This window comes from Planococcus citri, chromosome 2 (genome assembly GCF_950023065.1).
Source record: "Planococcus citri chromosome 2, ihPlaCitr1.1, whole genome shotgun sequence".
Classification (NCBI taxonomy): domain Eukaryota; kingdom Metazoa; phylum Arthropoda; class Insecta; order Hemiptera; family Pseudococcidae; genus Planococcus; species Planococcus citri.
In genome coordinates this window covers 75,568,747-75,593,720 of record NC_088678.1, presented here as the reverse complement: position 1 = coordinate 75,593,720, position 24,974 = coordinate 75,568,747, and the positions used below count along the sequence as shown (strand labels likewise).

At 38.6% G+C, this 24,974-nt stretch overlaps 2 protein-coding genes across 2 annotated transcripts in view; one reads left to right on the top strand and one right to left on the bottom strand.

Annotated features, from left to right (window-relative positions):
- Nucleotides 1-24,974, bottom strand: part of LOC135837762 (G-protein coupled receptor dmsr-1-like) — a 182,645-nt gene that overhangs the window by 141,863 nt on the left and 15,808 nt on the right. The gene's annotated exons all lie outside the window — the stretch shown is intronic.
- Nucleotides 8,132-9,473, top strand: LOC135837753 (lachesin-like). The gene has a single exon (XM_065353136.1). It carries the CDS (start codon nucleotides 8,377-8,379, stop codon nucleotides 9,367-9,369), a length of 993 nt encoding a protein of 330 aa, XP_065209208.1. The 5' UTR covers nucleotides 8,132-8,376; the 3' UTR covers nucleotides 9,370-9,473.

The window sequence follows — 24,974 nt, the reverse complement described above, 5'->3', positions numbered from 1 at the left end:
TTGATCAATAGTAACTGAATCATTCGCGAAAGAATCGATTCATTTATTCAATTTTTGATGAATCATTCGCGAACGAATTGATTCGTATAAGTGACTCGTTCGCGAACGAATCAATTCATTTATTCAATTTTTGGTGAATCATTCACGAACGATTTGAATTATTTTTTGTGAATCATTCGCGAACGAGTTGATCAATAGTAACTGAATCATTCGCGAACGAATCGATTCATTTACTCAATTTTTGATGAATCATTCGCGAACGAATTGATTCGTATAAGTGACTCGTTCGCGAACGAATCGATTCATATGCTCAATTTTTGGTGAATCATTCACGAACGAATTGAATTATTTTTTGTGAATCATTCGCGAACGAGTTGATCAATAGTCACTGAATCATTCGCGAAAGAATCGATTCATTTACTCAATTTTTGATGAATCATTCGCGAACGAATTGATTCGTATAAGTGACTCATTCGCGAACGAATTGGTTCATAAAATAAAGAATAATTGATCGATTCGTTGGCGAATGTTTCTTTCAAAAAATTGATCAATTCGTTCATGTATGAATAATTCACAAAAATTTGAGGGTCGTATTATTATTTATTTTTTTGTAGGAATTTAAAAATATCTAAAAAAAATTTGTCACTCGATAAACTTCGAAGCTTTGAGCTTTTATTTCAAATTTGATCAAAATTGGTTCAGCCGTTCCTGAGAAATTCAATTTTTAATGAATTTTGTGCAAATTCATCCCATGAAAATTTCAAAAAGCTCAATTTTGTTTGCGATTACGCGCGAAAGCTGCGAACTTTTGGATCATGGTGAAAGTCCAACATCATAGGAATGGTAATGGACTTGTGATACATACTTCAAGTATGGATGCAAAACATACTCAACTTGAAAAGTGAAAATGTCGAAAATGTTTGCTGAACTTCACCAAAATTTCCTGAAATTGCATCAATTCTCAAGGCCATTAAGAGGAGGGGTAAAGGGGAGCAGTTTCAACTCTTAAAATCTGAAAATGAAAAAATAATCTTCTCTCGTATAGAAACTATGGTCAAAGTACACACAAGCCAAAAAGAAAAGAAAAAAAAGTTGAAAAATTAAAAAAATTGATGTTTGGGGGGAGGGGATTGAGATGTTGAAAATGTTTCGGAAGGTACCTAGTGAAAAAAAAGTGAAAAAGAGGTACTGGACCTTCGGTCAACAAATTCCTGTAGGCTGTAGACACTAGACACCCTGACTGAAATTTAAAAATTATTGCTCAAAGTACAACTAGATAATATATTTCAAAAATTGTGATATATTAGGTAACTGATAATCTCATCTCATAGACTTGATAAAATTGTTTGAAATCACAATGAAACGTCATGATAATGATTGATAAAATTTTGTTGCCTACTCAAAGCTTGTGAGTTATCTAATTTCCTTTTTTCAGAGATTCTGTTTTTTTCAAATCTTACCTCAATTCTGATTTGAGAAGAAACAATGTTTATGAATCAAGAAGTTGAATTCACAAAGGAATCTATTTTTTTTTTTGACTGAATTTTTTCTGATAAGAATACGGAAAAAATGGATAGAAGTTCGTTTCTTTCCACTTTGAGATTTTTACATCATTGGAAAGCGGATTTCAAGAGCTTTCCAATGATATAAAAATCTCAAAGTCGAAAAAATGGACGTCCATGCCTTTTGCTCCGGAGTGTTTTTTCAATTTTGAATAGATTTTTATGCGGTTTTTTGATAATTGTCATTTTCAATGGATTATCAAACTTTTGAGCACGTATTATGAGACATTTCGAAAATGGATTTTCGTTTTGTTCATTTTCCAATTCCAATGTGAATGGGTTTTCTGACTATCATTGAAGAGAGTGAGGATGAGGAACCAATTATGAATAATTTTGATGGCCTTGAAACGTGCATAGGACATTTTTTCATCTGAAATGGATTTTTATTTAAATTTATTTTCATGGTGAACTTTTTTCTGCGCGTATTTTATGGTGGAGGGGGGGGGGGTGATTAAAAATAACTATTTCTTTTGAGTGAATTTATTTTTTTTATAGGCAAATGTTCAACAACATAATTCACTATTTTTAACAATTTAAAAAAAAAATTTATTCAATTTTTTTTCGAATTGTACTTTGAATTGAACTTTATCACTTGATTCATCCTCCTCCCTCCTAAATTACCCTTGGATAATTTTTTTATCTCTTCAAATAACATTCGAAAAAATCGTCGATCATTTCCGAAGCACCCTGTTCTATATAATGTACAACGGCTGTAGAAAAGACCAGATGAAAAATCTACTAAAGAAATACAAATTGGCCTCATCTTCATCATTTATGAATTTATATTCAACGCGTTTTCATCACACCGCACAGCATATACTATGTACAACCAAACATAAGATTTTACACTATATTCGGAGGAAACAACCACCATCGCTATCATCACCTCGGCCTGAAAAAAAAATCATCCCACCTCATTAAGATATCGTTTCGACTATACAAGAAATAACACGACGTTATATATCTTTCGCGTGGTGAAATTTATGAAGCGAAAATGAAAAATACCAACATTATTCGAACGAGGAAAAATAACTTATACCGCAGCAGATTTCAATTTTAACGCTTTGCGACAGTTGGCAAAACACGAGCGTGTTGATAAGATGTACCCCAAAAAATACCACCATGCTGGTATTAGGTACCTCTACTACGTATAAATAAACCCACATTACATTATTGACGTAACGATAGAATGGCGAAGAAGAAGAAGAAAAAAATGGGAATTTTTTGCCACCGAAGTCGTGTCGATCTGGATGTTTTATTAACACGTATTAATTATATGGGTTGAATAACTTCGTCGGATGTGTGTGAGTAGGAGTTTTGTAATCTCAACTATCAATATAAAATGATTAACTTGGTAATTCTAGCCAACTTCAGGGTACTTTATCGTATCCTCAAAAGTTTGTTTCGGGGTCGACAAAAAATAATATTAATTGGCTGAAAATTCCGGCGCTCGACTTGGAGAATTTTCCATCGGGTGCGATAAAAGCGTAAAAAAATCTTAGCTTTGGCTTTTGATAGCAGGGTATGCCTAGTGCCTGATTTTATAGCTTGTTTTATTATCTTGATTGATTTCCTAGGTGATTTTCTCGAGTATACCAATGAAAATTTAAACAGAGCTCGTTTCATTCGTCGTAGTTTGATTTTCCTTCTCTCTTTGTGCGTGCGTTTTTTTTTTTTAGCTTTGCTTTGCCTTGCTTTGCTTACCCTGTAACGAAGAATCGTATAGAATACGGTTCTGGTTTTAAAATTGACTCGATAATTTATTGCCTTTAGTTTGACATGTAAATTTGGTTTTCTTTTTTTTTTTTTAGAAGCCAATTTGTGCGAGGAATGATGATGGCAGAAGCTCATTTGATATGTTTGAAGAAATCATGGTAAGAATTTTTAATATCAGTATGAATTTTAGGTAGAATTTTTACGTGTTTGAAAAATTCAGACGTGTGAATTTTTTAAATTGTAGTTTTTTGGGGGAGTTTATTAATCTGAGAAAGACTTAGACAATAGAAATTTCCAGGTAAAATAGGCGAAATATGGCCCTGTTCCCAGATTTGGAAAATTGTGATGGATTATTGTTGACAACCTCCAAAAAATTTTCGAGAGGAATTTCTCCCTCTCAGCCCACTCCCTTGTGGACATTACAGCCAAAAAATGCGTTTTTTGCTGAAAAAAATGCGTTTTTTGCTGAAAAAAATGGATATCCATGAATAGTGGGGAGAAAATTCTGGTACCACGCCGAATGTACGTAAGGGTAGCATTTTTCCAAACATTTTTATGATAGTACGTGGATGGGGTAAAATTGACAAAAGAACTCACTGTTAAGCCAAATTTTGATCAAGTTAGTCAATTTTTTATGGTTTGTAATTTCCATTGAAAAATATTAAATTGTATAATTTATCATTCGGCTATTTTTGGAACCACTTTTTTCATCACTTTTATGAGACATTGACTTGACTTTTCTATAGTCATTTAAATAACCTCTTGATTTTGTTTTAAAATTACTACTTTTTCACTACTTTCACCGCCTTAGATACTCTGTATTCTGTTGAAAAAGTGACGCTCAAATTATTTTAAGGCTTCAGAACAGCTTGAAACCGCGTCCAATTGACTCAGCATATTTAAACTGGGGTAATAAGTGAATTTCATTTCGACGACTCAGTTGGGTAAAATGTTGTAGAAATTCCAATTTTCAAAAATCTGCAACTGTGCTCCAGAACTACCACTCAAAATTGTTCAAAACCGTTTCCAATAGATTTGGAGGGTCAACAACAGAGCACACGCCAAATTTCAGCTCTCTTGGTCTATTTGGTAAAATTTTGAATTTTTTTCCATTTTGGACCCAAGTTTGTTTTTTTAAAAATTCATTAAAAATCGAAATCGATTGTGAACTCAAAAATTTGATCTACGGTTTCCAAATTCGTACTCGGAAAATCAGATCACCTCAATTCAAACTTGATGGACAAATTATTTCAGCTGATTTTCATATTCCGTGATTTAAGATTTTTTTTTGATTTGCCATTGAAAATAAAAGGTTATAGGTGTAGAAGTGACATACGTAACTTTTCTCATAAGGATTATACATAAAACTACCTACTTGCTTATTCGTTATTCGCATATGGGAGTACATATTCTACATATCATTTTTGGAAGGAAATTTGTACTCACCTGAAACAAAGAAAAATTAAGATGGATTAGTTGGTTATAAAATTATTGATCAATCAACAGATATATGTAATATTAATGGTCGTAGGTCAAAGTAAAAATTCTTATAATCTCCATGTTTAATAAAGAGCCAGAAATGAATATTTACAAATAAAGTATCTTAAAAATTGTTAAATTTGATTGTGAAAATCACTCAAAAATATCAAAAACTGATAAGACTATCAGAAAATGACAAAATTTTGAGAAAATCTCTCATGTGGGTAAAATTCTGCACAAACCGCTTAGACTATTGCAAAATACCAAGAATTAATAGGAAATTCTCGAAATTGAATGATGATTTTTTGTCGAATTGCTCCCCCCTCGCCCAACAATTGAAAATTACCAGAAGTTGATCATTTATGGTATTAAAGTGTAATGGGGAAATATGCCCTGACTGCCATAGGTAGTCCATGTTGTACATATTGCATAAGCAATATTTCAAAGATGTACCTCGTTAAGGTCATCTTATTTTGGTTCTTCTAGATCTTTCGATCATACAATTTCCCTGGGCATCTCTCTACTCTAACAGTAAATGACAATGTGTGAACTATATGACATCACAGATGATTCGCGAACTCGAGGTGTCTCTCTGAGAACGTCGAGCTCGCCTCCTCACTCGATTCCTGCTACTCGCGATGGCAAGGTCTTGTCTTCTACCTTACTCAGTTTAACATAGAATGTGTCGTGCCAGCTCTTTTATTATTTTTTGCCACCTTCGGTGGTTAACGTAAATTAAATTCAAATGTTTAACGTAACCCCCGAATGGGGGACTCCTCATAAATCTTTTATAACTCAGACCCTTTACCAGAATCCGGACTGGGAGAAGTGGCAACCATACAAAAGTGTTTCTAAAACTAGAATCTACGCTCGGGCCTAGTATTAGGGGACCCACAGGTGAGTAGATTAACGTGTACATCTTATAATGGGATTTTACCCCGATCATACCTATTTGGATTAACCACCTAATTAATGTTAATCAAAATATCTGCCTGTGGACATGGGGATTTAGTGCGAACCATGGATGTAGGTTGAACGATGAAGGGCGTAACTTTATCAGACGTTCCTATTTTATTTTAATGTCTCTCTTAGATATCTTTATCGTAGACGAATGTAATACATAATTTGTAACTTTAGAATATGCAACCAAACTTACTAATACGCAGGAGTATTGTCTAGTTAGTTTGTATCATTAAGTTGCACCTTATCAAATGAATACCATACGTCACTTGTAAAGTATTTATATAGCTGTAATATTTCATGTAATACATCGACTTTTGGGACAGGAAATGTTCACCTGAGTGTTTTCTTCAACATTCTTTATTATTTAAATGAATATCATGGTTAGAGAGGGTGGCTACTCTCCCTGAGTTGAGCTAGTTCGGAAGAGGAAATTATTCCTTCTCTAAGAAATAATTCTTAAAATGGTTCCCAGATGATATTACCATAACTCCACCCAAACCTAGTTATTCCTATCCATACTATTACAAAAGTAACAGAATTTTTTATGAAAAAATCACTAGGTACTTCTTTCACTACCTTTTTTCAACCAAATTTTCAGGAAGGTCTCCACTTCAGCCCCCCTCCTCAACTACACAAAAAAAATTAACAAAGTCAACTTTTTCACAGGAAAATCTTCAAAAAAAAACTGATTTAGAAGAAAAATTGTATACTTACATTTGAAGTAATTTTCAACTTCATTCAAAATTTTTTTTTTTTGGGGGGGTGTTTATAATTACAAGATTATTACACCCGTAGAGGGGGAGGGGTTAGATTTGGTTTGTGAGGTTGATGTTTTTTATTAGGGAGATGAATTTTTGTATTTCACAGGGTTCGTCAGGGATAAGCAGGTGGGTTTTCTTTTATTTGTAGTATAAGTCTGTTTTGTTTTAGTTGGGAGCAGTTGAAAAGTATGTGTTGAATGGACGTGGGTTCGTTTCTGCAAAATTGGCATGGGGGTTTTGGTTCTTTTTGGTATAAGTGGTTATGAGTAATTTTTGTGTGGCCTATTCTTAGTCTAGTAATAAGGATTTCTTCTTTTCTGTTCAGGTGGCCTAGATTTTTCCAGGAGAGGGTTGTTTTTTTATGTTGGAAGAGTTTGTTTGAAGTTTGTTGTGACCAAAACTTCTGCCAGTTGGTAAATGTGTTATGAGTGATTAGAGATTTAATATCATTATGAGTGAGAGAGGTAAGAGGGGTGGGGGTAGTGGCTGTTTTTGCTAATCTATCAACAGGTTCGTTTCCTGCTACTTTTTGGATTTGTAAATGATTTTGTAAAAAATTTTGAAATTTGAAATTGAAATCGAAATTTGTATTTTTTGCAATCACTGATTTTGAGTTGGACTTCTGAACAATTTTTGGATACGTAATTTGTCCAGTCTTGGTAAGTTTTTGTATGTTTTTTTCATTTTGAAGGATTTTTTTTTCATCGAGCATTGTGGAAACGTGTGAAAAATGAAAAGAATGTGAGAATTGTAACTGAATTGCTCTGACCTTGATTTTAATTTTTTTGGTATTTTTTTATTCTCGGAGCTCATGATTACAATCCTCGGTAACTTCAGTAAGTAGATGAGCGTTTTGACAACCTTTTGAACACGTTTTATAGGATGAAATTTGACGCTCAACATCTTTTGTGCTGTACATTTTTCGCATATTTCGCATATAATTCCCCCCCCCCCAAAAAAAAACCCGCGAAAAACGCGTACTTTTCAGGGTTTTGTGCAAATATGAGCTATTTTTCGACAAAATTTTGATTTTATGGATTGGCTGGAACAAAGTACTTGGAAAAAGACACATTTTGGCGAAAACAGTGTTTGTGTTGAGCCCTTCAATCCGGAGCTGTGGCGGTTCAAAGTTTCCTTTTGTCCATTTTACCCCCACCACTATGATGAAAAATTTTGAAAAAAATTGTGTTAAAAGGCCCATGCTTCCCCTACACATTCCGCGTGGTACCAGAATTTTTTCCCCTTTACTCATGGATACAGAATTTTTCTCGCAAAAAAAAACAAGTTTTTTAGCCATACTATTCAAGGGTGGTGGGGTGGGGAGCGGAAATTGCGCTCAAAATTTTTTTTGGAGGTACCCAACTATAATCCATCATAATTTTCCAAATCTAGAAACCGGTTAATTTCGCCTATCTTGCCTGGGAAAACCCTTTGTATTTGAGGGCTTGCCAATTGATTGTTAATTTAAAAAAAAAAACGAGTTTGCAATTTTTCCATTTTTTGAATGGTCAATGTATGTGATTCTTATTTTTAAATGAAATTGAACACGTGTTTAATACGCAATCGAATTGATAAAAAAGCAGTTATCAGGTGTCCGAGCGGAAATAAAAATAGATAATACATTTCGATTTAATTTCTATCATTACGGTTTGCACTTCGATAGTACTCGTAGTATGCCCTGTATCATTATATAAGTCGCAAGTACCTACCTATTTACGTTATTTTTCACGACCTACGCGATAATTTCTAATCAATCGTGTGCTAATTCGTTGTTTCGCGTTCGCGATTTGTTTTTTGCACTAGCAAAAGAAAATCTAACGACCTGTTTGTTGAAATTAGTCGCTAATTTCGAATAAATAATACAGTGAAGTGAATCGGTATCTAATTCGAGCATCATGATGCTAAAAACAGCCAAATACGAGTACGTTTTACTGTTATTAAATTTATACTCGAATTTCCTCCCATCAACGACTTGTACCAAAATAGTCACCGTCAACGAAGGAGAAGAAGCGAGTTTCGAATGCTCTGCAGAAACCACACAAGTATGGTGGAACAGATACGAGTTATATTGCCCGGAAATAATTCCATCCAGTATGGATTTGATAACAAACGATTCGAGATTCTTTTTAAACAACAGCACCTGGCCATATTTCAATCTAACAATCGGCGATATTCAACACTCGGACGAAGGAATGTACCGTTGTATGAGTATTTCCCCACCCTACCTTATCATCGCCGAATACCTTCTGTTGGTGCGAAATGAGCCGTCAGATGATAAGAAAGTAATCAAAGAACACGGTTCGGTCGAGTTGCGATGTTCGGCAGAAAATGCAGAAACCGAAATGGAAGTGATTTGGGTGCGTAAGAATCGCGAAACTTTCCCCTCCGGTGAACGCTATCACGTCGGTAATGAGTTGAAATTTAATAACGTCAGTAGATTCGATGCTGGAACGTATCGATGTAGTGGTTTGGTGATTTTCAAAGAAATCGATTTAGCGGTGAAATATGCTCCGATTATACATAATCTTAGCGTGATTACGGAGTTTGCGAAGGTTTGCCCGATTGAGGAAGTTTACCCCGAACCACGTATTGAATTGGCTGTGTTTGATATCGCATTCGAATGTCTTGTCGAAGCCTACCCCGAACCGGAAGTGTTCTGGTATAAAGACAATACGCGATTAATTAATAACATGAACTTTAGAATCGAACGTAGAAAAGTTAACGCTACTGTTTGGAAATCCACGCTCAGAATGATAGAGTCGAACCAGGAGGTGAACAAAGGCGTTTATAAATGTGTAGCCAGGAACAAAGTTGCAACTGTAAGTCGAGAAGTTCCAAAGATATTCCATTTGGTGTTGGAAACTCAGACTCGGCCGTTTGCAAGATGATTATTAGTATTTTCACACATGACTGGGTGCATTTTGTTTCGAAATTATTTGTAAAATGTGTTTCAAATTGTTTAAGTTGTTATTTATTAAATTTTTTTGGAAAAGATTGTGTGATTATTTAGTTTTCGTGAGAAAAAGCAGAAGAATGGCGTAAAAAATTGAAATTTTAATTTTCCGAGGTGTTTCGTTTTGAAATTTGTTTTTTCGAATTTTGAAAAAAAGCGAATGTCGACAAATGGGTTCAGATAAACGTACGAAATTTTCAAATTTGGAGAGATCCTTAACACTTTGGGTCCTTTTTTTCAAGATTTCGAAATTCTTTCCAAAATCTCCAAATTTTTCTTCAAGTAGGTGTAGAGATTTTTTTATCTAGGTATAGAATTTTTTAGCATGGTGATTTTGGGTGTGAGATTTCAATATTCTGTCTTGAGATTTAAAGATTTTTCCGTCTTGAAATTGCCAAGGTTTTTTGGCTTTCAGATTTTGAAATAATTTTATCCGGAGACTTGATTGATTTTTTGGATCATTTCAATATTTTTGTGGTTTTGTCGAGACTTCTTCTGTTTCTATGGTATAATTTCGGGCTTGAGATTTTTTTTTTTGGGGGGGGGGGGGTGTTTATAATTACAAGATTATTACACCTGTTTTGGAAATTTCAATATTTCTGTCTCAAGATGGCAAGATTTGTTTTTTGGTATTTTAAAAAATTTTTGTCCGGAGACTTGATATAGTTAGATTATTAATGATCCGGTGAGATAGTAGATATCAGCATGATCTATCCCTGATGTTGGCTAAGAAATATTCCCTAGGCGGTGAATATTTACTTATTGTCCCTGACTAGCTCAGATAGGAGACTTCGGCATTAACTAATCAACTATATGCACATTGTCCAGTTCTTCACCAAATAAAAACATATATTCATGCTAATCGATATGTTTATTGAATGATATACCGAACGAGTTCTATACATAATAATAAAAGGGGTAAATATAAGCTATTATTACGTAATTCAATATGAGTGCACACTCGCATCGAGTAAAGTTTAATCTACACGTAACCATTTAAGTGTTAGCCCAAATGATCACGTCCTACCTGTACTATCCTACTCTAACTAAAACATGATGAAATTATGTCTTTCGTCTGAGATAAAATGAATATCTCCTATACAGCCACTAATACTAGGTGTATAATTATTCATTTTATCCATCTCAATTAATTATGATCTAACTATAATTAATTACCTTACACTTACTTGGATACTATGCATTTTTCCTACCTCTTCCGATACACTGACCAAAACTATATGTGACGTGACGGGACAAAATCGACCTTCGGACCTAAAAAATTATTTTTCACTTTTTGACGGATTTTTAGTACTTGGACATTCAAAAATCATTTAAAACCACCCAGAAGTTCCTATGATTTGCATAGCTCCATATACAGGGTAATCCAGTCAGAAGTGAGCTCATTTTTTGGATTTTTTTATTTTTTTTAAAATTTTTTCATTATTTTAACTTTTAAATCGATCTGGAGGCGAAACAAAGCGTTCTACGAGAAAAATACATGAAGCAAAGTTGTAGAGAATTAAATTTCCAAAAACCTAAAAGAGGTTTATTTTTCTCAAAAATGCATAGTTTTTCCGTTTTTCTCAAAAAACAAAAACCTCATGATGATTACCATAGAATTTCTGTTTTTTGAGAAAAACGGAAAAACTATGCATTTTTGAGAAAAATAAACCTCATTAAGGTTTTTGGAAATTTAATTCTCTACAACTTTGTGTAGTGGGGACTTGGGACTCCAAGTTACCCACCTAAGGAGGGAACTTGATGCCCAGGCTGGGGGTAGGCTAACTGGATTAGCGCCCTCTGGTGGACTGGTTCCACCGGAGCTAGCCACAGCCGATGGTACCTGCCTCCGTGCAGTTGTATTTATCTCATTGACGTAGCAAGGCTTTAACGCTGGTCTGGTACCGTCTAAGTACAACGCTCAGCAGACTAATCATCTGAGGAGCTTGGTGACAAAGTTAGACAAACGCCACGGAGGGCGCATACGGAAAGGGACCTAACGACCAAAAAAAAAAAAAAAAAAAGTTCTCCGAAATTGTTGTAGGAACTCTGTAAAGGTTCCTACAACAATTTCGGAGAACTTTTTTTTTTTTGGTCGTTAGGTCCCTTTCCGTATGCGCCCTCCGTGGCGTTTGTCTAACTTTGTCACCAAGCTCCTCATCTTGATTGTATTGTGTCATACGTATGACCGTATGACCAGCTACCCTAAGTATCTAATAAACGTATATGATGAACAGTGCTATGCCTCTTCATTAGTTGTTGGGTCTTGGGGTCTCCGTGTATATTGTTGGGATTGTCGTAGTACCCCCTGGGGGCGAGACAGTGGATATTTACCCCTCACCGGAGGAAACGTAGTATTTCCCCCTAACATTGGCGCCCAACGCGGTTGGGGTCTCCTGGAGATTTATTTCCAGCAAACCACACGTTTACGCAGGTTAGTCAGTGCTTGTTTACTTTGTCTCGTTTTTTATTACGTTTATTGTTCGTTTCTCGCGATGTAATCGATTTCCGCGAGTGTTAACGTTCGTTTTAAAGTGTTATAACGTTAAGTGGTGTTTCTCACTTGTGTGTCAACTGACACCCGGGTGACAGTCGAGTGCAGGTTTTTACCTGCAGCGAAAGTTGTGTAGGAGGTCACGGACCCCTACATAGCACTAACTTACCTGAATTTGTCGCAGTATTCCAGTTGCTATGAGTGGCAACACCGCTAACGGTGCCGTAGGACGCGGTAGGCAACCTGGAGTACAAAATAACAATTTAGATCAGTTGACTGAGTATAGACGCAGTATTGGTTCAAACACCAGTAATACTCGATCGAATAGTCCTACCTCGTCTCAAATACCTCGAGTTCAAAGATCTGCCGCGGTAGCTTGTAACGAAAGGTTACACGACACTTTTCACAGACGCAGGAATAATAATTCTGACTCTGTGAGAAATTTGGCGGACTCGGGGCAAGTACAGTCGCAGCTGGATGCAGATCAAGCGAGTTTGGACATGGAGCAAGCTCTGTCCAACCTTGTTGTGTCTGGAAATTCGAACACAGGTGCTCAAAACCACCAGAGTACCGGCGATGGACAAGCTATGGGCTTTAGACGAGTAGAAAGCTCTAATTCAGTTAACAACATATCGGCTAGTCATGGTCAGGCTGACACCCAGGTGACAGTCGGCCAATCAAACCTAAATGTGTCGACAAGCAGTCGCTTGTCAAATGGTCAAACCAGTCGTGCACCCAGTGCACTTGATCGTATGATTGGTGACCCAAGGTCTATTTTATTTACAAATGGCTCAAATACGAACCCTGAGCCAAATAATAGACCAATTGTCGAAGATGATTCTGACTCAGATTTGGAAGCGGAAGTGATACGCGAAATTTCGCAACGCTCACGTGAGCTGGGAGTTGACAACTCGAGAGTCATTCCTCAGCATATCAATACCAGAGAGGTGCCAATTGGTACTCTCCCAGCGTTTCGTAATTTGAGGGAAGCTGACCCTCCTCCCGCTTATGTCAGAGACGAACCTCCTCCGCCCTATTCGGTCGGACCCCCTCCTGTGTACACACAGACGAATACTCAATCTGTCGCAGGTGTAAATGTTAACACACGCGTGGCGCCGAGTGCCACAAATGCACAACAGCGCGAATGGCGTACTTATGACTTTAGGCCTGTACAACAGTCAGTTGAGTACCAGCTGGTTCGTGTGCAAAATAGACAGCCGAATGTGTCGCTAGAGGCTTATGTTGACGAAAGTATTCCTTCTTTACGTGACAACTGCGAGTTGATCAGTAATAGGGTTGAAAATGTCGAAGCATATTTGTCTCAGACGCGTGGCGACTTGGGTGATGTTCATAATACATTGAACCAAGTTACTCAACAACAGATGAGTGCTTTAAGAGAGGTCGGTCGAACCTGGAGGACTCGTCATGACCAGCTAAGGGATCAGCTGACCACTGATCAGCGTAATCACGGCGAGAATTTGACTCAGACGATGAATAACGTTGCTAATCTCGCAAATGAGCTTAGAGCTGAGCGAGAGGCGAGAATCAGAGAAGCTGGACTTATGCAAGTCATGAACCAGCGAATCCTTGACTTAGAAAATAGGCTCGCGCACCTTACGCGGAATGACGAAGAGAGATCACGTTCTCAACCGCGTACTCATGTAAGTAACATGAGCAATATTCCAGAGAACATCGCGCAGCCACCCGATGCCCGCCAATTTGGTACGAATAGCCATTCTGTGTGGAATGACATACCAGAAAGGTGGCAACATGGACCTTCGGCGAGACCTCAACAGTCTCAGCCGCCCCAAATGTCGTCAGGTCGTAGCTCAGATGTGACACAGCGCAGTGTGCCGCAGCCGGAGCAACAGCAACAAGTTGCTATTGATCATGAAGTGAATCAATATGTCGAGCTTGGCATGCGATTGGCGTTTGAGCCATTAAACGACAATATCGATTATGCAGCCGGCTATACACCGTTGAGATTGCAGACGCTGACTGCCTTGAGTATCGAGTACAATGAAGGTATGCAATATGAGCCACATCTATTCGTACGCCAGTTCGAAGAGGCTATGGATAGCATGCAGGAGTCGGAGTCGCTTTATTGCAGTATGTTCCGAAAATTGGTCACCCACTCGTCAGCTGCCACCTGGCTGATGAGCAGTACTTCGATCAAGAATTACGTAGAGTTGCGTAGGTCATTTTTGCAGACAACATGGAGTCAGCAGAGACAGGAAAATGCCATGACTCATGTCAGGTCATTGACCATACCTGCCTACTCATCCGTTAATATGGCGTCGATTGCTTTAAGATGGATTAGAGTGTTGTCAAATGTTGAAGCAACTGAGTGGATGATCATCAATGCAGTTTACCAAAAATTGCATGAAATGTTGCAGTGCCGAGTGACGAGTGCTGAGCGCAATAGTATTTTGCTGTTCGCTAGGCGCTTAATTGAACTTACGAAGAACGAAGAGTTCAACAACCGTTACAGGCAGAGGTCCTCTTCAGCGACGCAGAAACGTACCTACAGTCAGTCGAATGACAGTCGTCAATCTGGCTATAGCAAGAAAAATGGCGGTAGATCGGCATCTTATGACGACAGACGTGCCTCAAGTGACACACGACGTGACAGACGTAGCAACGACGATCGTGGTGCCACTGGGGCATCCAAGAAGTATGATGATCGTAAGAAGAAAGACGATCATAAGCGCAGAGATGATAGAAATCGTGATGATAAACGCGATAAGCGCAATAACGATCAAGGTGCTTCCGGATCTGGATCAAAAAGTAAAGAAAATGATCGTAAGAAAGATTCCAGAAAAGACAGGAGGCAAGATGGCGGCAGAGTTAATCGAGCAGATGGCGAGTTCGTTGACCTCAATCCTGGCCCAGAAATTAACTCTGATGATTTAATGTCGGATGCTTCTGACACATCTGATGGCGATTACGAATCAGATGAGTCTTTAAACGACAGTTAGACGCAGGCGTAACCGCCACAGCTCCCCCTGACCAGGAGCTCCCCTACCCCGAATTTGACATAATCGGCGATATGTTCGCTCAATACATCAGAACTAATAGACCAAAATACGATGGTGAGACTGAAATACCTAGATTCGATGGCGAAAAAATCAGTGGTCACTGCACCATAGCTACTGTCTTAGAGCACATAAAAAAACGTGTGTTTGTTAAAGACAAAGTGATTGTGTCGTTAGGCACCTACGAGCTGAATTATGGTAACTTACGTGACAACCATTTAAGGCGTTTGATTCGCAGTGTCATTGTGGCACTGAGAGCCAAAGGTGTAAAAACCATAAAATTGCTTTTTCCAGTAGTATACCCTCGCACCAAAGGCGAAAAAGGGGTGTCAGCAAAGCGTTACTTTGCTTGGCGTAGAATCTTCGAAGAGGTGTGTAACAATCGCTCGGTCACCCTTTGGTGGTCACCTGCCGCAGTTTTTGTCAGATTGGCGAAAGTAGACGATGGCAGGCTGAAATTTCAGCCTGATCATAAAGGCAGACTGGTGACACGTGGCAACAAACTCCTCAAACAACCGAGAGGCTATGTGCCAAATGACGCAGGCAAAGAAGAATTATTTTTCGAGTTGAAAAAATGCCATAATCATCAGTTCAAGCGCAAAAAATCGGTGTTTGATCATGATGACGTACGTGTCATAAAAGCCATAAGCACAGAAGCTGAAGTTGTCACAGATGGGGAAGACGGAGAACATTACCTAGTGACTAAGAAGAAGTTACTTGAAACAACTAAGTCGAAGATGCCGAAAGATGCAACAACGAGATCTGTTGCCAAAGTGATCCAAGAATTGGCATCATTAGATGTCAGACTGACACCCGATTGGCATAAGAAAGCTGTAGCCGCCTGCGAAGCCTGGAAAAAGAAGCAAGAAGAACACAAAGATGACGTAGTGCCGGAAACCATTGTGCAAGTGCCATCTGATAGCTGCCTGACTGATGCACAGAAAGTGAGTGCACAACTGGGAGCTAAGAAACATGAAGATGTCAAACAGGCGATTGATCCGCTGAAAAGTGACATCATTGACGAAAGGCGGACTGACTTAGAGACGATAGATCCTCTAGTGAGGAGCCAAATTGAAAATTTGGATAAATCTAAGACCTGTGTCGTTCCTCTAAGGTTTGCAGATATTTTGTTGTATACTCAGCTTGATTCTGGGGCAACCCCTAATATCATAAGCGAAGTGTCTGCCAATAAATTAATTAAAGATTATCGTAGTAAAATAGATTTTATTTTTCTGAAAAAAGTTATGCAGTGTCGTTTAGCTGATAATCGTGTTGTTAGAACTTGGCAGAAAGTACTTGTGCTGCCCTTGAAATTTGGCAGGCATAAGTTGAAAGTGCCATTCTTTGTCATGCCTGGTGACAACCGAATAATGTTACTAGGGCAACAGTCTCTGGAAAAGCTGAAAATTTCGATTGACGTAGATGCAGGTAAGGCAACTTGTAAGCCACCTGGCACCAAACTTAGTGAAGACCTAGCTTTTGCCAAAAGAGAAGAATACAAAGATGACGAATTGTATTCTAAGGAGACTGAAATTATTGGCGATGATGCTGCCAAATGTATTGAAATTGTGGCTCGAGCTGACCTTGCTAATTTCTTCCGTAAGGAAGGGCTGCCTAAAGATGACGGAGCTGATATTTTTGAGAAAAACCTCAAAAGATTTTTAGGCGAGGCAGTGAGAGAAGGACGAATTACCAAGGCTGAGTTGGACGAAGCACTCAAGGAGCTTCTTGAGTTTGATGACATCTTCAGTCGCTATCCTGGCAAGTATACAGGTCCGGAGGTCGAGTTACAGTTCATTGACCCGGATAATATTCGCAAATTTCACGGACCTAATTACAACCCCTCGAACAAGCAGCTTGATAAGATCAGGAGAGCTCTTTTTGAGATGATTGAGTTAGGTGTCGCAGAGCCATCTGACACCACGTACATCAACCCGTTGGTGCCAAATGAAAAAAAAGATGGCAGCGTGAGATTATGCCTAAACCCTGTCGAGCTTAATCCACTGTTAGAAGCTAATTACAACACAGCTGGTCTGTTGGATCGAATAATTACAACAGACGGTTTGGCGAAGTTTTTCTCTTCATTAGATTTCACCACTGCCTTTTGGCAGCTAGTGTTGAGTAAAAAATCTCGAAAGTACCGTGGATTTCAGGTTGATGGCAGGACCTATCAGTTCGTAAGGCTGCCATATGGCCTGAAAATTTCTTCGGCAGAGTTCGTGAAAATGATCAATAAAATCATACCTGATATGGCCGGAGTGACGAAGTATGTCGATGATTTACTCTTAAGGTCACTGACCTTCCAAGAGATGCTGAGGCTGCTCATCTTGGTCTTTACTATTCTGCGTGAGTATGGACTCAAACTTAACCCCAATAAGTGTAAATTTTTTGCCAAGTCTACAGACCATCTTGGGTACAACCTGTCAACAGGTGTCATTGCTAAACAAAGCAAGAAAATAGATGGCTACTTGGCACACATCAAGAAAAAGACCAACCCACGTACAGGTAAAGTGAAATTGAAAAACATACGTGAAGTTCTCCAGTTAATTGGGTTAACTGGAATTTATAGCCGTTTTATCGAAGGCTACCAAGATATTGTGAAGCCACTGTATGATTTGACGAGGAAAGGAGTGCCATTCATCTGGACAGAGGTGCACGAAGACGCAGTTGACAAGTTGACAGTGGAATTCTCTCGAGAATTCAAAATTATGGCACCTGTCAAAGGCGTTGACCTACACTTAGACACCTTTGCCACTGACGATTCAATGAATGGCTGCCTATATCAGAACGTAAATGGCGAAGATAAGGTCATTATGTTCACAAGTAGCTCTTTTAAGCCTCATCAGAAGAACTATACTCTGATTGAGCGTGAGATGTACTCACTGATAAGAGCCATTGACAAACTCCAGCTATGGCTGCATGGCAGTCGTATACATGTCAGGTGTGACCTCCAGTCAGTCGTGCACAAGTTCAGCACTTTAGCCAAAGTGCATCGGAAAGCAGCTGGCTGGATCACGGAGCTGAATTGCTATGACGTCACTTATGACCTTAAGCATAAGGTCAGAGGTGCGTGGTATGGAGTCCAGGCTCCAGAATTGACGTTGTACGATACCAACTGGACTAATATGGTGCCGCAGAGGTGCACATTTGTTGAACTTGTCAAAGACGAAATTGTTGAACATCTTAGGCGCATTGACATTTTCCAGGATAAAGATAGAATGTGCACAAAGATCAGGCGTAAGCTGTGCGCCAATGAACTTGATATGAACGCCAAACAACTTGACTCGAAAAAGAAATTAATGGCAAAGTATGCCGTAGTCAAGGAAAACGGACTCGAAGTCCTATATCGTAAGTTCATGGATGGCTCCAGAATACCAGTTATGCCGAATGAGCTGTTTAGGGATACCATTGTGTATTTCCACGAAATTTATGGACACATTGGTGCCCATAAGCTGGAAGCTGTGTTCAAGCGGTATTATTATTCTCCAAATATCACGAAGATCACGAGAATAATAACAAGTGAGTGCATAACTTGCAGGTCGAACAAGGGCTATAGTGAGAAAAAAAGGCTCCAATTCTCTCAAATTGAGGCTTTTACGATTGCCGACGTTATTTCAGCTGACCTTTGCGGTCCAATAGCCAACAAGGCTGGTGAGCCGAAGTACCTTTTCGTGGCGAAGTGTGTCTTCACTGGAAAAGTGTGGATTCTTCCACTGGAAAAAATTCCAGCTGACGAAGTTGTCGAAGCCATGGAAATGGTATTGCTTGACATTGAAGCCGCAGGTCATAAGGTCAGAAAGGTAATAACTGACAATGGGACGCAGTTCAGGAGTGCTGACTGGAATGATATGCTAAAAAGTCACGATGTCAAAGTGGGTCATACTACCACCTATAACCCCCAGTCATCACTTGTTGAACGCACTATGAGAATCATTGGCGACAGGTTGAGAGTTAAACTCAACAATGACGCAGAAGACGACGAGTACACTCATCATGGGTGGCACAAGTATGTCGAAAGAATTGAGTCTGAGATAAACAACACCCCTACGGAGTTGGGGGTTAAACCCAATGACGTATGGGGCATCGAAGACAAATTCGCTGCACTGTTGCCAGTCAAGCCTGCTAAATTGAATCCTCAATTCCTGCTCAAAAAGCTGCAGCAGGAGCAGCTTGACAAAAATCCTAATTCTGTTACCAGTGCTGAGTTTTTGGAAAAACCCATTGACTTAGCTAAACTCATCAAAGACGAAGATGGCTATCACTGGGCTGCCGTAGATGGAGCTTGCTCCAATAATGGTTCCAGTGATGCCATAGCTGGAATAGGTGTGGCTTGGACACCCTCAGGTGACTTCAACATATCTGAGCGGATTAGCCACCCTAGATATAGAAACGCTAATAACCTCGCGGAGGCGATTGCGTTGAGTACAGCGATGAAGCTGATGCTCAAAATTGGCGTTAGAAAAGGCAAAGTGTTCTCGGACTCCTGTTATCTGACGACAGCTATAAATTTCAACGTAGCTAAGTGGAAAACCAACAACTGGAAGAATGCCGGCAGAAAGCCAGTAGTGCACAAGGAGATTTTCCAAGAAATTTTGGAGCTTAAGGAGAAATTTGAGAGCTTTGAGCTTAAACATACGCCAGCGAGAAGCTTTGACCGCAACAATCATGCCGCAGATAAACTTGCCCGCAAGGCGGTTTATACGCAGGAGCTCATTGACCTTAGGGTCGATGACATGACAGACCAACAGGCGTTACTCTCTTATATACGTGAAAAACGAAAGATTCAACGTGCAAAAGATGAGGTGGCTTTTTACAAGCTCAAAGGCGACCCTGTTTGCTATCAAGAGGGTGAATTTGTCATGCTGACAGAGCATCGCCAAAGCTCGTATGACAAAGGGGTGTCTAAAAAGCTTTTCCCAAAGCGATTTGGGCCCTATATTGTTATGAAGCACGTGGGTGACAACGCCTATCGTGTGAAAAGTGTCGCAAATGACGCAGACGAGCAAATAGTAAATGCTAGGCAAATGACGTTGTACCTAAGCCTTGAACAACAAGAGAAGCTAAAAAGTGACCCCAAATTGCAGTCGAAATCAGATACAAGACCTCTGATTGAAAAAATTAAAGAGAGAGTCACTCATAAAATGGTCGAAAGGCATGAGGATGACGCAGTCAAAGATGAAAATGACGTAGTAGACCCGGAGGTACCCAATCAGGCTGCTGAGAGAGCTGCCAGGCAGTTGGCTCGCGAACTTCGCAAGAAAGAGCTAGAGCTTGCTGCTGAAAATAAAGATAAGAAACTGCTGGAATTTCAGAAGCTGAAAAAACATGCCAGACGCAGCTTGGATGAAAAAGAGAATAAAAAAATCGAAAAGTGCATCATTAGATCAACAGGTGTGCCAGATATTGGCAAAAAATTGGTCAAAGATGCCAAAGATAAGAACAAAGAAAGAAATCGCACGAAGAAGGTCGCAGTGGCGAAGGATAAAGATGATAAGAATCCGCCACCTACTAGTGATAAGCGACGAAAGAAAAAAACTGCCAATTTTATAGCCATGGAAAAATTGGTATCATATCAACGCATCATGTTCGTGGTTTTTTATGAAAATTACGTTGAGAAAATGGGCGATGCGTTTGATGATGGCGAGTAATTTTTTCTGATTTTTTTTCAGTCAGCTGAGTGGCGTTGGAAATTTTTTTTCAAAGTTTTTTGGTCGCAGAAATTCCCCCCCCCCCCATTACTTTGTAATGGTATTTTAATTTTTTGTACATAGTTTTAATGTTTTAGTTATTTTAATCAATATTTTAATCGGTGTTTTGGTCGCAGTATTTTAATCAGGCGACTGAAATATATGTTAACCTATTTATAAGTAAACTTCCAGGGTGCTGAATTTTTTGTTACATGTCTGTCGAAGTTGTCACCTGAGCTACAGTCTTAAAGAAAGCTGTTAATTAGCTAAAGTAATTACAGGTAAATGATTCTATAGTAATAACGATATGTATGCCTCAATTACCAAGTTGGCATGATACTTACCTGTGTTACTGTGACTAAGTGACGAAGACGTTGGACAGACGACTGTCATATGTACACGTATACATCATGCCTATAGCATCCAAAGGTGTTGGTCAGTAATGTGAAGGCGAAGTTTCTGTTTACCTGCTGACAGACAAATAAAGAACCTTTGAGAAGGACAGGGGCAAGATAGTAGAAAAGAGATGATTGTGTTTTTTATGAGTGTCGTAGCTTGGAAGTTTATGTTTTATTTTCTATTTTATTTTATCAATTAATTTGTTTATTTGTGGTCGATGTAGTATATGCATCATATTATGTTTTCTTTAGGCGTTGTTTTATGGCGCAGAAATTCTTTGTGATAAAGTTTTCCTCGCAATGTGGCGACTCCATAAGCTCGTCCGCACTTTGATTTAATTTATATCAGGCGAGGCGAAAGTGATGACGTGAGCTTTCGAAAAGTGTGTGTTTTTTGTAAAGCACATAGTGATATTTTCGTAATGTTAAAAATAGTTACACTCACGTTAATAGGTGTTCCAGTATACTGCAAAGCGAAAGTGACTGAGTGACGAGAGAAAACAGCAGCAGACCTGTGAAAAGAATAAGAACAAAGTAAGGTGTTCTTTAGACACTTGAAAAAAGGAGTGTAAAAGAATTACTTCCCGTGAGAGTTGAATGAACTCAGTCAAAGTAGCAGTCGCAGATTTTAGATGACGTGTCAGTCGATGGTCAGCGTGCAAGCGTTGCAATAGACTTGATGACGTAGTAATCTGACGACGATGTACTCAGGTACCTGTGAATAAGACACAGGTAGATTAATCAAATGAATTAGTCATCAATTAGAACGATGACGAATACCTGAAATCTGTCTTGAGGATGCGTGGTCGAAGGTCGATGACCTTGGTTGTCGTCAGTTGGCCTCAGTCGCATCTGATATCAGAAAAAGACGTAGATTTGTCGTAGCTACTGACGTAGTGTCGTGTGACAGAGTTTTTCACAGGTTAGGTTGGGTTCCAGTTGGTCCATGGTCCAAGGAGCAGAGTATACTGGAGTCAAGAACACCTCAGCGAGCATGAAGCACAGTTGCAGTCACAGTTTGTATGTATTTTGTATTTCTTCTTTTTATGTGTCAAATATTATTTGAATTTGTGAATTTATTTTTTGTCACGTAACTGTAACTTGTGTATTCTTAAGCCGCGAAATTGTAACGTACTTGCTGAGCGTTTTAGGTAGGGCCAATGCCGCAGAGGTCGCATCGAACTTACGATGCGGGGCAAGGGAGTCCCAGTCCACTACTAGTCCACGACTCGGCGTAGCACGTGGTCCTTTGTGGGCCTCGTAATTAGCCGCGACCTTTGGTTGTGTCCATTTACTTGGCCGGGGCATCTGTAGTGGGGACTTGGGACTCCAAGTTACCCACCTAAGGAGGGAACTTGATGCCCAGGCTGGGGGTAGGCTAACTGGATTAGCGCCCTCTGGTGGACTGGTTCCACCGGAGCTAGCCACAGCCGATGGTACCTGCCTCCGTGCAGTTGTATTTATCTCATTGACGTAGCAAGGCTTTAACGCTGGTCTGGTACCGTCTAAGTACAACGCTCAGCAGACTAATCATCTTGATTGTATTGTGTCATACGTATGACCGTATGACCAGCTACCCTAAGTATCTAATAAACATATATGATGAACAGTGCTATGCCTCTTCATTAGTTGTTGGGTCTTGGGGTCTCCGTGTATATTGTTGGGATTGTCGTAGTACCCCCTGGGGGCGAGACAGTGGATATTTACCCCTCACCGGAGGAAACGTAGTATTTCCCCCTAACATTTGCTTGATGTATATTTCTCGTAGAACGCTTTTTTTCGCCTCCAGATCGATTTCAAAATTGAAATAATGAACAAAATTTTAAAAAATTTGAAAAAAATGAGCGCAATCACAACTGAGCCCCCTGTTTCAATGTAAATAACCATTTCACCCAATGATGTTCACACAAAACAGACAAGAAACGTTATCCAAGACTATGTTTAGCTCAGTTTAGCCGGAGAACGTGATTAGAACGCAAGCGCTTCCGCTAAATGAGCAGAACTGGACTGAAAACTTTAACCCCCCATAACTCAAAAACTTGTTTTCGGCTCGAAGGTCGATTTTGTCGCGTCGCGTCACATATGTGTAGGTAGGAACGTCTATCTATAGGCTCGATGTATAGACGAGAAATACTTTCGATGTCCGGAAAATCGAAGTGTATTCAAAAGAACCAAATTTAATAATAATTAATCAAAACGTTCAGAGAAACACTAATCACCACCCTAATAGTGGGTAAAACGTAAAAAAGTACAAACAGGGGAGAACCCCATTTGTCCTCACATATTCATTGTGTCGATATAATTAACACATCATCATTTTGACGAGGAACAAGTTACCGCGGAGTTACAAGACCAAGTAAAGTTTGTGGTTCGCCAAAGCAAGTTTGTGCTTAGAAAATGTTCATCAAAAGAATAGATCATTCGGCGGGAACGAATGATCTGATCGTATTATCATACGATATTTAGGGGGATCCTTCCAGTTATTTAGGGATCCTATGAGCGCATGTATAAGTTTAGAAGAATTTATCATGTTACCCTACTTACAGTATATGGAATAAAGCGCAGACTCTATTATAGAAACATATACAGAAGCTTCTCGTAAGGGGAAATTACGCGAATAATCAGCTAAGCGGTGAGGGCAATCCTACTCCTCTCAGACTTGCTGGTTTTTTTTATCAACGTATGATTTTTCTCCCGGATACTTTAATATTTTTCTGTGTTGAAATTTTTTCAAACTCATGATTTTGGTAGGTATTGACGTTTTAAGATTTTTTGTCAAAATTCCAATGTTTTTCTTGTCTGGAGTATTTTTTTTTGAGATTTTTTGTCTCGCAATTGCAAAAATTTGTTTAATCTCAAAATTTTTTGATCTGAAGATTGCAAGAAAGCTTCGATATTTTTTTGTCTTGTGAATCCAAGTTTTTTTTGTGCAGAGATTTGAAGCCTGTTTTACATTACTTTTCAAGTTTTTTTTTTCATTTTGAGATAAGCTTAACAGTCTCCAACCTTCAAAATCTTTAAAATTCAAAATTTTTTGTGTTGTGAAAAGTTTATTGATTTTGAAATAATTTCAAGATTTCAATGACTCCATATTTCAAGAATTTTCTGTCACAAAATCTTTCGAACTCGTTAAAATTTCAAGATTTGTTTGCTTTGACCTTCATATGATCTGAACGTATCAAGATTCTGAGGTATTTTATCTCGAGATTTCTGGAAATTTTACGTTTCAGTGTCTCAAGGATTTTAGATCTTAAGATTGAAAGATTTCAATGCCTTGATATTTCAAGATTTCCCTGTCTCAAAATTTTAGGGTCAAGAGGATTTTGTTTGTCTTGATGTTTTGCTTGTCAATTGTTAAAATTACAAGATTTCCATCTTTGAAAAGGTTTTCTCGAGATTTTTTGATCTCAAGAATTCAAGATTTCGGTCTCGATCTTTCAAGATGATTATGTCACAAGAATTCAAGGTTTTTTTGGTCTTCAGTTTTCAAGGTCTTTTTCTCTTCCAATATTTTGTTTCAAAATGTTTTCAATCTTGAGATTTCAAGATTTCAAGATCTCAAGATTTCAAGATTTGTCTTGAAGATGAAATATTTTGATCTGAAGATTTCAAGGTCTGCTCGTCTTAAGATGATGTCTTGATCTCGTGGTATTTTTGTTTCCAAATTTTTACGGGTTTGAGATCACAAGATTTCAAGATTTGTCCGTCTCGATATTTTTTCTGGATTTTAAGATTTTTCTCAAGATTTTTTGCCTTGAGATTTTTAAAATATTTTTTATCTGAAAATTTGAAGATTTGTTTGTCTCGATAGTTTTTTTTTCCAGATTTTTCAATGTTACATACGATTTCAAGATTTGGTTCCCTATTAATATTTATTCGATTCTAAGATTTTAACATTTGTTAGTCATGAAATTTTTTGATCTCAA

Coding starts and splice junctions, on each gene's coding strand:
- LOC135837753 (XM_065353136.1), top strand. CDS start 8,377: ATGATGCTAAAAACAGCCAAATACGAGTACGTTTTACTGTTATTAAAT.